The 12,941-nt window shown below is 36.9% G+C and overlaps 2 protein-coding genes across 2 annotated transcripts; both read left to right on the top strand.

Annotated features, from left to right (window-relative positions):
- Positions 1–1,846: 1,846 nt before the first annotated feature.
- LOC126753316 (uncharacterized) lies at positions 1,847–8,638 on the top strand. Its single transcript, XM_050464668.1, has 3 exons — positions 1,847–2,715; positions 7,787–7,960; positions 8,215–8,638. Exons 1-3 carry the CDS (start codon positions 2,664–2,666, stop codon positions 8,439–8,441), a joined length of 453 nt encoding a protein of 150 aa, XP_050320625.1. The 5' UTR covers positions 1,847–2,663; the 3' UTR covers positions 8,442–8,638.
- A 3,017-nt stretch (positions 8,639–11,655) lies between these two features.
- Positions 11,656–12,941, top strand: LOC126753311 (uncharacterized). The gene is made up of 3 exons (XM_050464664.1): positions 11,656–11,828; positions 11,915–12,091; positions 12,333–12,941. The coding sequence occupies exons 1-3, from the start codon at positions 11,780–11,782 to the stop codon at positions 12,590–12,592; spliced, it is 486 nt and encodes a 161-aa protein (XP_050320621.1). The 5' UTR covers positions 11,656–11,779; the 3' UTR covers positions 12,593–12,941.

Here is a 12,941-nt window from a genome sequence, read left to right as displayed (position 1 = left end):
AAAAGACAAAGCATACACAAGTGTATTGGGGCCAAGAAGGATTACTTTGACTTGGACGAAATAGGTTTTGAAGAATAAATCAAGAATTTTACAATTATGAACAAAGTCTTACTATTTTTTGCTTAGAGCATATATTATATTACATATATTGGGTAGTCGAAAAAGTCTTTTCGTATCTGGTCAATAGATGTCGTTGCAGTCGTATATCTCCCGTGCTACCAAACAGATTGTGTCATACCATACAGTGTTGGAAAGGTTAGATTTGAAGCTTCATTTAACCAAAAAAAGATTCTGGGAAGTTGAAAAAAGTTACAGCTGTTAAAAAACGAGTGAAAATAATGAAAAAATTCGCTATATTTTTTTTTTGAAATTTTTGTATAAAAAAGAGACGAATGCCACGCAAGCCAAAAATGAAATGTGTGAAGTTTACGGAGACGATCCTGTAACAGTTCGTGTAGCACAACAATGGTTCGCTCGCTTCCGTTCTGGAAATTTCGATATGAAAGATGCACCTCGCTCTGTTCGACCTATCGTTGAAAAATTCAATGAAATTATTCAAAAGATTGCCCAGGACCATCACATAAGCAGCCATGACATCACTAAGGAACTTAACATTCACCATCAAACAGTTTTGAACCATTTAAAAAAGGCTGGCTACAAAAAGAAGCTCGATGTTTGGTACCACATGAGTTGTCTGTGAAAAATTTAATGGACCGAATTAACATCTGCGATTCTTTGCTGAAACGAAATGGAATCGAACCATTTCTGAAGCGAATGGTAACAAGAGACGAAAAGTGGATCAAATACGACAATAATGTGCGAAAAAGATAATGGTCCAAGCGTGGGGAAGCTCAACAAATGGTCGCAAATCAGGATTGACGCCTCGAAAGGTTATGCTGAGTGTTTGGTGGGATTGGAAAAGAATCATCCACTATGAGCTGTTCCAGCCTGTTTGAACGATTGATTCCACATTTTACTGTCAACAACTGATGGGTTGAAGCGAGCAATCAAAAAAATGGCCAGAGCTGATCAATAGAAAGGGCTTCGTCTTCAGGACAACGCTAGACCACACACATCTTTGATGACTCGGCAAAAACTGGAAGAGCTTGGCTGGAAAGTTTTGATGCATGCAACATATAGCACTGACCTTGCACCATCGGACTACTAGTTGTTTTGGTCAAGGCTGATCTCCCTTAATGGAGTAAAATTGGCTTCAAAAGAAGCCTCTGGAAATTACTTGTCGCAGTTTTTCGCCGAGAAACCAGAAAAGTTTTACACTGATGGAATAATGTTCCTAGCGGAAAAATGGCAAAAAGTGGTCGAGCAAAATAGTACACATTTGTTTATTTAATTGTGAGTATAAATATAAAAAAGCAAGTTGAAGTTTGTTTAGAAATACGAAAATACTTTTTCGACTACCCTAGATTAAAAATTTCCAGCCGGTATATTTTTGTTTATAATCTGCTCAACAGGAGGTGGCCGACACGAAACGGTTACATGCCAAAGAGTAATTAACGCCGACTGTCTGCCTGCTCTCTATCGCTCCGCTCCAAACAAATGTGCTTCAGCGCTGGCGTATGTAAACGCCGCGAGCAGCCTCGACCAGCAAATGAGTCAATAAGTGAGCGGATATGCCGTTGGAATAAAAGAGCAGAGGAAATAAAAGAAAGCACAACTATGGTGGAGAATGTGTGGCTATTTGCATACATATAAACGTGAGTTAATGCACGAGCAGCGTACAAACGAATAGGCAGGAGAATCCTCTGCAAGAGACTTGTGATGGGTATCGAAACATTTAAAGGTGCTGCGTCAAATCAATGTGGAAAATTATAAGTTCATGCTCACATAGTTATACGCCGATATATATACATATATGTATATATATATGTGTGCGTGTGTGTGCGGAATGAGTTTTAATTATTTGCGGCATTATCGTGTCTAAAAATTGTCTCTGGGGTTTTGGAAACTACACACATGGGGCAGTACAAATTCGGACGCGTGATTGTGTGGTTGGAAAACGAGCGTTCCGAAATTATTGAATTATGCCGTGTAAATGATTACGAAATACATTTTCAGCACAATTGGAAAAATCGGGAATATAGTAGAGAAAGAGAGTGTACAGCACGGCAGTTTGAGAAAGATCTAGTAAACAACAAAAAAGAAAACAAGAATAAAAAGTTTGGAAAGTGGAAAAGTGGAAAAGTGGCTTGAGCAAACTACAAGAGCAATTTGTAAAATAATTTCAGCACTCTTGGAGAATTATAAAAGTATTAATATTTGAAACTCAGTACAAGCGTTTGTATGCATAACAGTGATTGTTACATTATTAGATTTATTTAATTTTCGCGTGAAAATATGAATTCCTGATCTTTACTACGCTACGGTATATTGAAATCAGCATAGAACGAGATCAGAAAATTCCGAAACCGAAAGCTATTTATACGCCCGATACACACATACATACAAGTACATATGTGCTTATGAAACGTATGTTACGCTTCCAGAGGCATCCAGTCGAATTTAATTGTGCAATAAATTTCGCGTTCTGCATCCGAGTATCATACACACACACACACATATGCATATACATTCATAAATCATCGATATTTTAAAATCTGGGATAATAAATTCAAAAGTGTAAGCGAACGACGCACGTAAAGAAGATGCAGCGCATTTTTTGCTTAGTCACTTTGTTGCTCAGTTTGGTCGTGAATGGTTAGTATAGCAAATTGTTGAAAATAACTTATGTTTTCTGTATTTTTAAGATAAATGTTGAGCTATTACGAACATGACAATCGGGTTTCAACTGCATTTTGACTATTTACAGGCGTTGTACAAGCAGATTCATGCAAAATTATTGTTGTAATCAAGAGTATATTTTGTCAAGGTACTGTTGATGGTTTTTCAGATTCATACCATCTGGGCCTGAGATGCTTTGTTGTTCATTTTTACACTAAACAAAAAAAAAAACCTTAAATTTGGCTGCATTGAAGCTATAATACCCTTAAAAATACAAAAGATTCGTTAGAAGAATTTGGATTTGTCAGTTTGTATGGCAGCTATGTATATGTTATAGTGACTCGATCTGCACAATATTTTCAGAGTTAACATCGCTACTCTGGGAAATGATACATGCCAAATTTCCTGAAGATATCTTGGTAAACAAAAAATGTTTCCTTACAAGCACTTGATTCTGATCTTTCGGCTTGTATGGTAGCTAAATGAAATAGCAGTCCGATATCGAGGGCTCCGCCAAACGAACAACACCTTGGGAAGAAAAGAATGCGATCACCCCAGCGAGCATTCTTTTGAGATCTGCGCGCAGGAAATAGTATATGGATAATACGGTGGACGCGGAAGCTCAATTGATGGATTTTTGCCATCATTTTCTCTGACTTGTGACACGGTGTATTGTCTTGGTGAAACAGCCGTTTTTATTCAAATGCGGCAATTTTTCGGCGATTTCGCCCTTCAAACGGTCTAATAACGCTATGTAATAGTCGCAGTTGTTAGTCTTTCTTTCTTTACGGTGGGTAATAAAAAATATTCCATGCCCAACCCAGAATACAGACACCATAACCTTGCCAGCCAACTGTTATGTTTTCACACGCTTTGGAGCGGGCTCATGATGTGCAGTCCACTCGAATGACTGTCGATTGGAGCCATGTTTCATTCATTGTCATACATCCACGCTCGGATTTATTACATACATACATCTCCAAACACTGCTCCAAATCACCAACTTGTCGTTGTTTTTGAACGAAAATGAGCTCGCTCTGCAACAACTTTGCACTGAGCTTTCTCATACCCAAATATTCGTGATGTACACGTTCCGTTGATATCTTTAGAGTGCCTGTTAACTCGAGCAACTTCTCTTTATTGTACGTCAAAATTATTTTGTGGACTTTTTTGGTGTTTTCGTCGATAGCCAATGCGTTTACCTCCCATTTCACAACGTCTAAACATAACGTACCTATTCTTGATGGCTGATTTTCCTGGCGCAATGTCCGGAAACTCGTGAAACTCTTATGGAATCATATGGATATAGTTCTAGTAGCGCCATCTAAGCCCCAGGCCGGAAACTTTTCAATTGACTTATTACAACGTTTTAAGATTGCTTTTCCATTAAATCACAAAATGGGTTTATTTCGCTACTGTATGAAGGTACAGTCTACTAAAACTTTATAATAAAATGTCAATTATAGTTTAGTAGACAATTAATAACACTTTACAAATTAAACAAGTTTTGTTTGTTCTTTAGTAAGAAAATACACTACAAACCGGTAGGTCTCTCCAATAAACGATCGAACTCAGTCGGAGGAGAACTGAGTCAGGCATCATAAAATATAAACATGTACATATTTATATATTTATGTATATGTATATTTCCCATATTTTTTTTACCCCATTAAATTCATACTTTTCAAAGGTTATTTAGATTCGCGTAAAGGTTTTACTATAATTTTTCATTAATATGACAGGAAAAGCATACAATTTAAATTTACCCGTTTTAACCTTGAAATAAAAGGTGTTAGATTGCATTCCCAAAATAAACGATGTTCAAAGTATACTACTTTATTAGACAGTGTGAGCTGGAAACAGGATGTGGATCATAACTTATTATTTGTAGAAAGAGAAATGAGATGAATAACTGATTTCCGGTTGTCAGTTCATCCATATGTCCGTGCAAGCATTTAAAATAACTTGATAGTATTAGTAAACATATTTTTTTACTATGAGGAGATGCTGAGTGGTAGAAAAGGACCTACAATGAATAACAATCAATTTTGTATATCATTATTTTATATTATAGGTATGAACTCATCTAGTTCAATAATTATGAAGGATATATTGGAACAGAAAACGTATAAACTGTTTAGATTAACTTTTGACATTACTCAGGTATACTCGAGAACATAGTTTTAAGCAATTTTAAAAATATATACATATATGAGTCCTATATACAGTACCCGACATATTCGGCATGAGGTTTGTTACAATAAAGAAAATCATTAAATGTATTATATGGGAGATTGGGTAATTTGTTGACTAATTGGACATATTTTTAGCATTAAACTTTAATCTATACAAATAAGACCTTCAGTTAATATTGCTAAGATATCTTACATATTGATCAATATACTTATACGGTATAATGTCAACCGGAAGTTTGAAAACCATATATTATATTAGGTGTATGGGAGATATGGGTAGTTGATCCGATTTTATGTATTTTTCACTTATTCTTAATCCAAAGAAAGATGATATGATGTTTAAAAATCTTGATCTTAGTTTTATTGAATGCAAGATCGGGAAGGACTTCTCCGAGCCGTTCTGAATAGAGAAGGTACAATCTTCTATAAGCTTGTACAGCTGCTGGTGTATGTCAATGACATCGATTTAACTATCTATAAAAACCGCGCCATTAGTTCTGTTTTCTCCAGGTTGGACAAAATACGAGGTTTGACAATTAAGTAATGAGACTGATTTTATTGGCGCGGTTGCGGTAAACCTGTGACCTTGAAATTCCCTTTCTCTTTTTCCGGAATCCCTCTCCTCTCCATTGATATATGTACCATCGCTCTAGCTTGTTTAGTTCGCCTGCTCGTCAAGTTGAGTAGACGTGTGTTTGTAGTGCTCGTCACGAAAATGGAAAAACGAAATCAAGAGCAACGCGTCGCGATAAAATTTTGCGCCAGATTAGGCGAATTAGCTTCGGAAACGTACGCTAAAATTGTAAGAGTGTATGGTGATAGCGCTCTTAGTCGTACCCAGGCTCACAATGATTGTGTCAGCGCGCCCCCCGCCCGAAAAAAGCTCGCCTGAGCAAGTCGAAGGTGAAAACGATGATTATTGTCTTTTTTGATAGCCGTGGAATCGTCCAAAAAGAATTCGTTCCACCGGGGAAAATTGTGAACCAAGTACTCGAAAGATTGCGAAAACGAGTCAACAGGGTGCGCCCAGACATCGTTCGTAACTGGATCCTTCATCACGACAACGCGCCGTGCCACACCGCCCTCAGCGTGTCCCAGTATTTGGCCTCTAAAGGGATTGCCGTGTTGCAACAGCCGCTTTATTCGCCCGACATGTCATCTTGTGACTTTTTTTGTTTCCTAAAATAAAATCGGTGATCAAAGGAACCCATTTTGAGTCGATTACGGACATCCAGGCGGCCGTGACGAGGGTACTCGCGGACATCCCAGTCGAAGCGTTCCAGAAATGTTACGAAGCATGGAAAACGCGCTGGAATCGCTGTATAGCTGCCCAAGGGACTACTTTGAAGGGGATGGCAGAGTTGTAGAATAACTTTCAAATATACGGTTTTTATGGAATCAGTCTCATTACTTAATTGTCATACCTCGTAAGCGAAGCAAATGCGTCTGATAGTGAACGAGACCTAGACGAAATATCTCCTGTCGATGAAGCGATGAGCTGTACGAGATATTTGACGACATTGCCATAGTTTATCGAATTAAGTGTCAGCGGCTACGCTGGCTAGATCTATAGTTCGAATGGATGAAAACACTCCAGCCCTGAGAGTATTCAACGCAGTACCCCGGAGAGGAATCCCTATTCTCCGTTGGAAAAACCAAGTGGAGATCGACATAGCTACACTTGGCACTAAAAAGTGAAAAGGAAGAACGACTGCCACGCTGTTGTAAACTTGGCTATAACCGCATAAGTGGTGTCTAATGAAGAAGAGAGGCAAATTTTTGCCCTATTTTATACATTTTAGCCAGAAAAATGTGTCAGTAATAGAAAACACGCTCTGTCAATTTTTTTAAGATATATTTGCCGATACATGCGGAATAAAGTCAGCCGGTCTATTAGGTATATGGTCGCTAGGAAAAATACCATTCTATTAATTTTTGGCACAGTGGCATACTAATGTCAGCAAAGGATTCTGTCCGAATTTCCCTAATATATCTTGCGATTTTTTGGCGCATTTTATTTATAGATTTATCTCAATTTTAGTAGTTTTTAACTAAACTAAACTATAAACTGATTTTTGTATTTCGGTGTAATAACCTCACCTACCTCTCCATCATATCAACATATTACATCAGATTCTTTCACTTCATAAGCATCAATTAAGGTATGGTCAATTAAGGGATGGTAACTAAATCGGAGGATGGAGTCATGTGTAGAAGTTCACGCAAGTGAGGAAAGTTCTCTGATCGCCATTCACTTGGGAATGGCCAGAAACGATTCTTTTACACATGGCTCAAGCAGCTCACTACTTCCGGTTTTTGACCAAGTATCCTCTGGGTAGCCTAAGAACATCCGTTCGAAGGCGAGCTAAAGTGAGAAGGCGAAACATTCCCTACAAGGGTTGTGCGCTGGGTTTGGGACCCGCCACGTAAAAAAACACCCCCAGTGAAGAGCTATAACCAGCCTCGGATGAGAGAACGACTGGCGCGCTGTTGTTAACTCGGTTATAATCGCTTAAGCGGTTTCTACGCCAATTAAGAAGAAGAAGAACTCAAATAGAGGCATACAATGTGAGTTCTCTGGTTATACATATTTCGACAACTTCGGGGATCTATTGTTGCTCGATTTACCAATTCCGCTGGGCGATTATGTCGATCGCATATTGAACAACGCGCGCTATTATTTCAGTAATAAATTTGCACGACTCTGCTACTACTATTTATATACTCTCGAGGGCTTTGGTAAAGCTAAGATAAAGCATACTTTCAGTTTACGTATGCTCTCACTTATTAAAAGTCGTCTATCTGCACTCAAAATAAAAATTAATATGTAATTTTTCTCTTATTTCCAATAGCTTGGGCCATCCAATGTTACTCATGTGAATCCGTCTACCACTCAAGCTGTGGAGATGACTTCGACGAGGAAAACTACTTCAAATTGGATTGCTCGCATGTTCCGCCACCGCGTTTTCTAGGAGACGACTCTGATTTACGAAACGCAACAGGTTGTATGAAGCGGTCTTATAAAGGTAACTAAATGTATGCTGTAACATATTATTTAAATTATTTATTGGAATCTAAGCTCTTGGTAAGACTGATTTTATAATGCATCCAAACTTACAAACTGTATCAGTCAAAAAACGCATTAAGTCCAAAATAAGGCTAAAAAGCTAGCTTGATAAAGAATGAATATATACTGACCCTAAAGAAGTCTTCTAATAAAATAAAATTTTATAATAAAATTTCTAATTATGCAAGTGTCTTTGTTTTCTTTCGTTCACAGTGGGAGATCTGCTGAGGATCGAACGCAGTTGCTTTTTCGGTGACATGGATGACACGGACAGCGGTTGCCAACTGGATCCTGCTACAGAACAAGCGGAGCCGGTATCGTGTAATGTCTGCGACAATGAGGACTTCTGCAATCACAGTCACCAACTGAAGGCATGGCCGCAGTATTTAGCGATCGTTTCTTTTGCGTTTACGGCGAAATTTTTGCATTGGCTGAGCTAAAATATAGATGTGTTGTAAATTAATGCAGAAGCTCAACTCTGCTCTCTTCAGTATCCAGCTCCAACAGAAAGACATAAAGTTAGCTGAATTCCTCTATTGATGTTGAGCGAAATACTATTTGTTATTTGTTTTTGTAGCGAGTAGTAAAGCAAAATATTTAAATAAAAGAAAAATAAAGTAAACCTAATGCATGAAAAGCTCCAGTTTTAAGCTTTCTGTCCTCTGAAGCGTCTTCCGAACGGAATTGGCTGCCATAAATCTATCCACTCCGACAGTAGGACAGCGATATTAGCCTTGAGCTCGTCGACTGTTTGCTTAAGACTAGTGAAGGTATGTCTAGACTTCTTATCTCTAACACCGAGTTACTACATACAAGTATATATAGTACTGAAAGAAATCGCAAGACTAATGAGCTTTCAGGGAACATGTGGATCTGAATAACTGCGGAATGAGAACGGGTAGAAACTCTGTTGGCTTCTTGCGTTTCACTACTGGTTTGTTGCGCCTTAGACCAGCTCAGCAAGCGTTCCAGGGTAGATCGTAAGATGTTTAGTGAACTATTCAGGTCTAGTGAAGCTCACGATTCATTGGTCCGGAACGCTTTACCGAGAACTGATATCCAACTACAGGATTTCCTCGTCTGGCTTCATAAAGGACTATACAAAACAATCCAAGTGTGATCCCCCGACATGTTAACGGACCAGCCATCTAACCTAACTTAGTATGAAACATTCTCGGCTGTTGGTACTTTCAGTGGTTTTATAAAATATATTCGTGTTCTAGGAGGTTAAGGTAATACCGAAAATTTTTAGAAGGGAGTGCAAGAGCTTAGAGCTAAACCAAAATAAACCAACGCGATAAACTGATTTCATCAAAATCACATCGAAACAAATAGTCGCTGAATTGGTCAGAATCAACGGTCACCATTACATTTTTATTTGGGTAATAAAAAAGAGCTACTTCCGGTTGATTCCCAACGTACATACGTATTTGCACAAACTTTATTTTCTTTGAAGATTTCGTGATTTGATGACCCCCCCCTTCCTCTCTGCAGCGATTTCGCGCCAACGCAAAATATTTGGAAACAAATTATTGCGAGAATTTTGTTTTATTTTAAAATTTTCCTCTCCCTCTCTCTCTTTTGTTTTTGTCACATATAAACAAGACATACTCATCGAGTTGGGTCTCTAATTGAGTTAATAATTTATTTATAAAAATAAGTTAAAAGGAACACAAGCGTATTTATGTTTATTAGGGTTGCTCGAAGTGAATTATGAATGTTTGGAAAAATATTCAAGATACATAGTTTTTAGAAAAACATATTTGAGGTTTTACACGAATGTTTCAGTGAGTTCGAGAAGCCTTTGTTAATTAGCGAATAACTCAAAAAGTATTTACCAAATTGACTTTAAATTTTTAGAGAATATTTCTCAGATATTATACTTTATATATTTCTCAGATATTATACTTTGCAAAAACTTTTTGAAACTTACTACCGATTACCTCTTAAACTGCTTCTAAAGTGCTACTAATTATCTGTAAAGGTCCAGACTGTCTTGTGGTTCACTTTTGTCAAATATATCAAAGTACATATTATTTAATGTAAAAATGTAAAGAGAATGTGAAAGATATGTATATGGGTCTCTAAGTCATTTAGAGCAACGGTTGATGCTAATAAACTATCTTTAAATATCACTTGTTTCGTTCGACCTGATAAGTTATAAAATTGATGAGAAACAATGAAATGAAACAATGTGTCAAATACGGACCCATCGGTCCATCAGATCAAAATCCACACCAATTGGATTTAAAATAATCAAACTTCAACCCTCTTACGAAAATTTCGTATGAGACCATTTTGTAGAGCATTCAATTTCCTACAAAGTCTATGAAGACAGATATTTTTTCAAGTAATAGAAGCGAGTTATGAATTTTTCTATCTAATAATAAGAGGAAATAGAAAACCGTGAGGCGGAAGAATTCTCCGTCACAATTGAGATATTTATCAAACTTGGAGATATTTTCGCAGAGGTTGTATCTAAACACATATTTTTCAGTATTTTATTTTATTTATATTTTTCAGTATTTTTGACCCACCCTATTACCCATACCTACACAGCGGGTTTTCCAATAGGGATTATACGATTTCTAAATGTCGTTGAGGTCATTTTTAATATGTCGGGAACTGTAATTTTTTTATTGTATTCAGTTTACAATTTCATCATGAAAAGATATACCCAAGACCATCGTTTTCAAATTATTCAATTTTATTATCAAAGTAAACATTCTCCAATTGCAACTTTTCGTGCGCTTTCGCCACTTTATGGTCGTAATAATCGTTCACCTGTGCTCACTATTCGTCGAGTTGTTCATCAATCTCAGGCATGTTTTGCTGAAGAACGCAATTTATCGATTCCAATACGTTCGTAAGTATTGAAGCCATTGGACCACAATTTTGCCTTGGAACAACTTGAAAACAAAAACGATTTTTAAAGAAAATCATCTTGTCTCCGATGTGGCTCACTTTCATCTGAGTGGTGTCATTACATTCATCTAAATTGATAGTTTGGTGTGGTTTTTTGTCTGGTGATCTGAAGCTGATGACACCGTTACAGTAAATGGAGTGCGGTATAGATCGTTGAGAACTCACTTTTTATGGCCGCAGTTGGAATAAGTTGATCTTGACAACGTCTGGTTCCAACAAGACGCGCAACAACCGAATTATTTCGAGAAGAGTTTGGGGATTCGATTATTTCAAGAAATTGTGACATCGAAGTGCCTCCAGAAAAGTTATGATTTAACATTATTAGACTACTTCTTGTGGGGTTATTCGAAGTCATTGGTCTTTAGCACTAAAGCAGACTTTCTTCAAGCTTTAGAAGTCAACATTCTGTTCATGGCTTACGACTTCATTTAGTAGCAAAAATACTCGAACATTGGATTCATCGAACTCGTTCCAGCAAAAGAAGTCGAGGAGGCCATTTGAATGATTTCATATTCAGAACTTAATAGTATCGATTGTACTTCACATGAAATAAAAATGATTTATATATCCTTAAAAATTAGTGTTTTTTCTTTAATAAATCCTATCACTCTTATTGGAAAACCCTATATATACAATCAAGTACATGGATATCGCTCACGGCCATGGTCTGTGAAGAGATAAATTTTATTTTCAATTTCTTGACTTTTTAATTTCGATTTCGTTGAACATTTTTAGTTATGATCTAGTTGAAATAAAGAAAACAACTTGTGAGCAAGCGAATCTATTAGCTTAAAATTTCTTCTAGACATACGCAAATATCTTATTATTTCGAAGATCGACCATTCATTTTGCGATGAGAACAATTTTAACAGTTGTGTCACTTTGTGCCTTCATATCAACTGGTAAGTGAAAACAATTCACTGAATCCAAGTAAGGTTTCATTAAACAAATCACATATCATTACATTTCCGTTATGACATTACAATAGCTTACGGCATTGATTGCTACGACTGTGAATCGCTGAATGATCCGCGCTGTAATCAATATTTCGATCCTGATGGCGTCACACAAACTGATTGCGATGACGTGGATATGCCAAAATATTTGCATAAATACGAGCGCCGCATAGCAGCTACCGGCTGTTTGACGAAGGTGCACGAAGGCTGTAAGTATATATGCATATGAATATTATCACTATTAGTAAACCTTAACACTTATCGCGTGGAAGGAGATGCTTGACCGAGCATTTCCAACTACCGGTGCTAAGAGTCTTGAAATTAAGATCAGCTGATTGAACCAATTATAAGCGAAGAACAATGAAATTTCGCTGAGTTTACTAAATTTTCAAAACACTATTAAATATCGCTTTAACTCTTTAAATCTATTGTATTTATTTTTTACATCAGTGGATGGCCGCCGTTACTATATACGTCGTAGCTGTTATTTCGGTGATCCAGAAAATATAGACGAAGCTTGTGATACACCCGATCCATACGTACCCTGGGCCAATTTGATTTCATGTACTGTCTGCACCGAGGATCTTTGCAATGTGCACGCGCCACTTAATGGAGCTCATCATACAACGAATGCTTGGCCAAAACTCACATTGATTGGACTGACTTTAGCAGCAATGACTTTACACTCTATGTATAGACTTTCTAATTAAAAACGCTAGCAAAAAATATATATGCTTATAGTTATGTATTAATTTAGTAAAGAAATTCTAAGAACCATTTTTTTCTCATTGAGATAGTTCTGATTATTTTCGAGCCATAAATACCTTAGTACATTTAGATATATTCATCATCAGCAAAAAGAATCATAGAAACAAAATATTTTATCGACCTTCAGCTCATTCGTTGTTTTGGATGTAGTTGAAAAGAGCACCCGCAATTTCAAAAGTGTGTACATTCTAAATGACGACTATGTTTTGAAATGATTTTTTCATATAATCCTTCATCTCTGTTATGTAAAGTTGCTTCTGAATCGGAAGAAATTTTAAACTCGAATCTAGA

This window comes from Bactrocera neohumeralis, chromosome 3 (assembly GCF_024586455.1).
Source record: "Bactrocera neohumeralis isolate Rockhampton chromosome 3, APGP_CSIRO_Bneo_wtdbg2-racon-allhic-juicebox.fasta_v2, whole genome shotgun sequence".
NCBI lineage: Eukaryota > Metazoa > Arthropoda > Insecta > Diptera > Tephritidae > Bactrocera > Bactrocera neohumeralis.
Note: the sequence above shows the minus strand (reverse complement) of the source record. Positions and strands in the feature narration are given on the sequence as shown.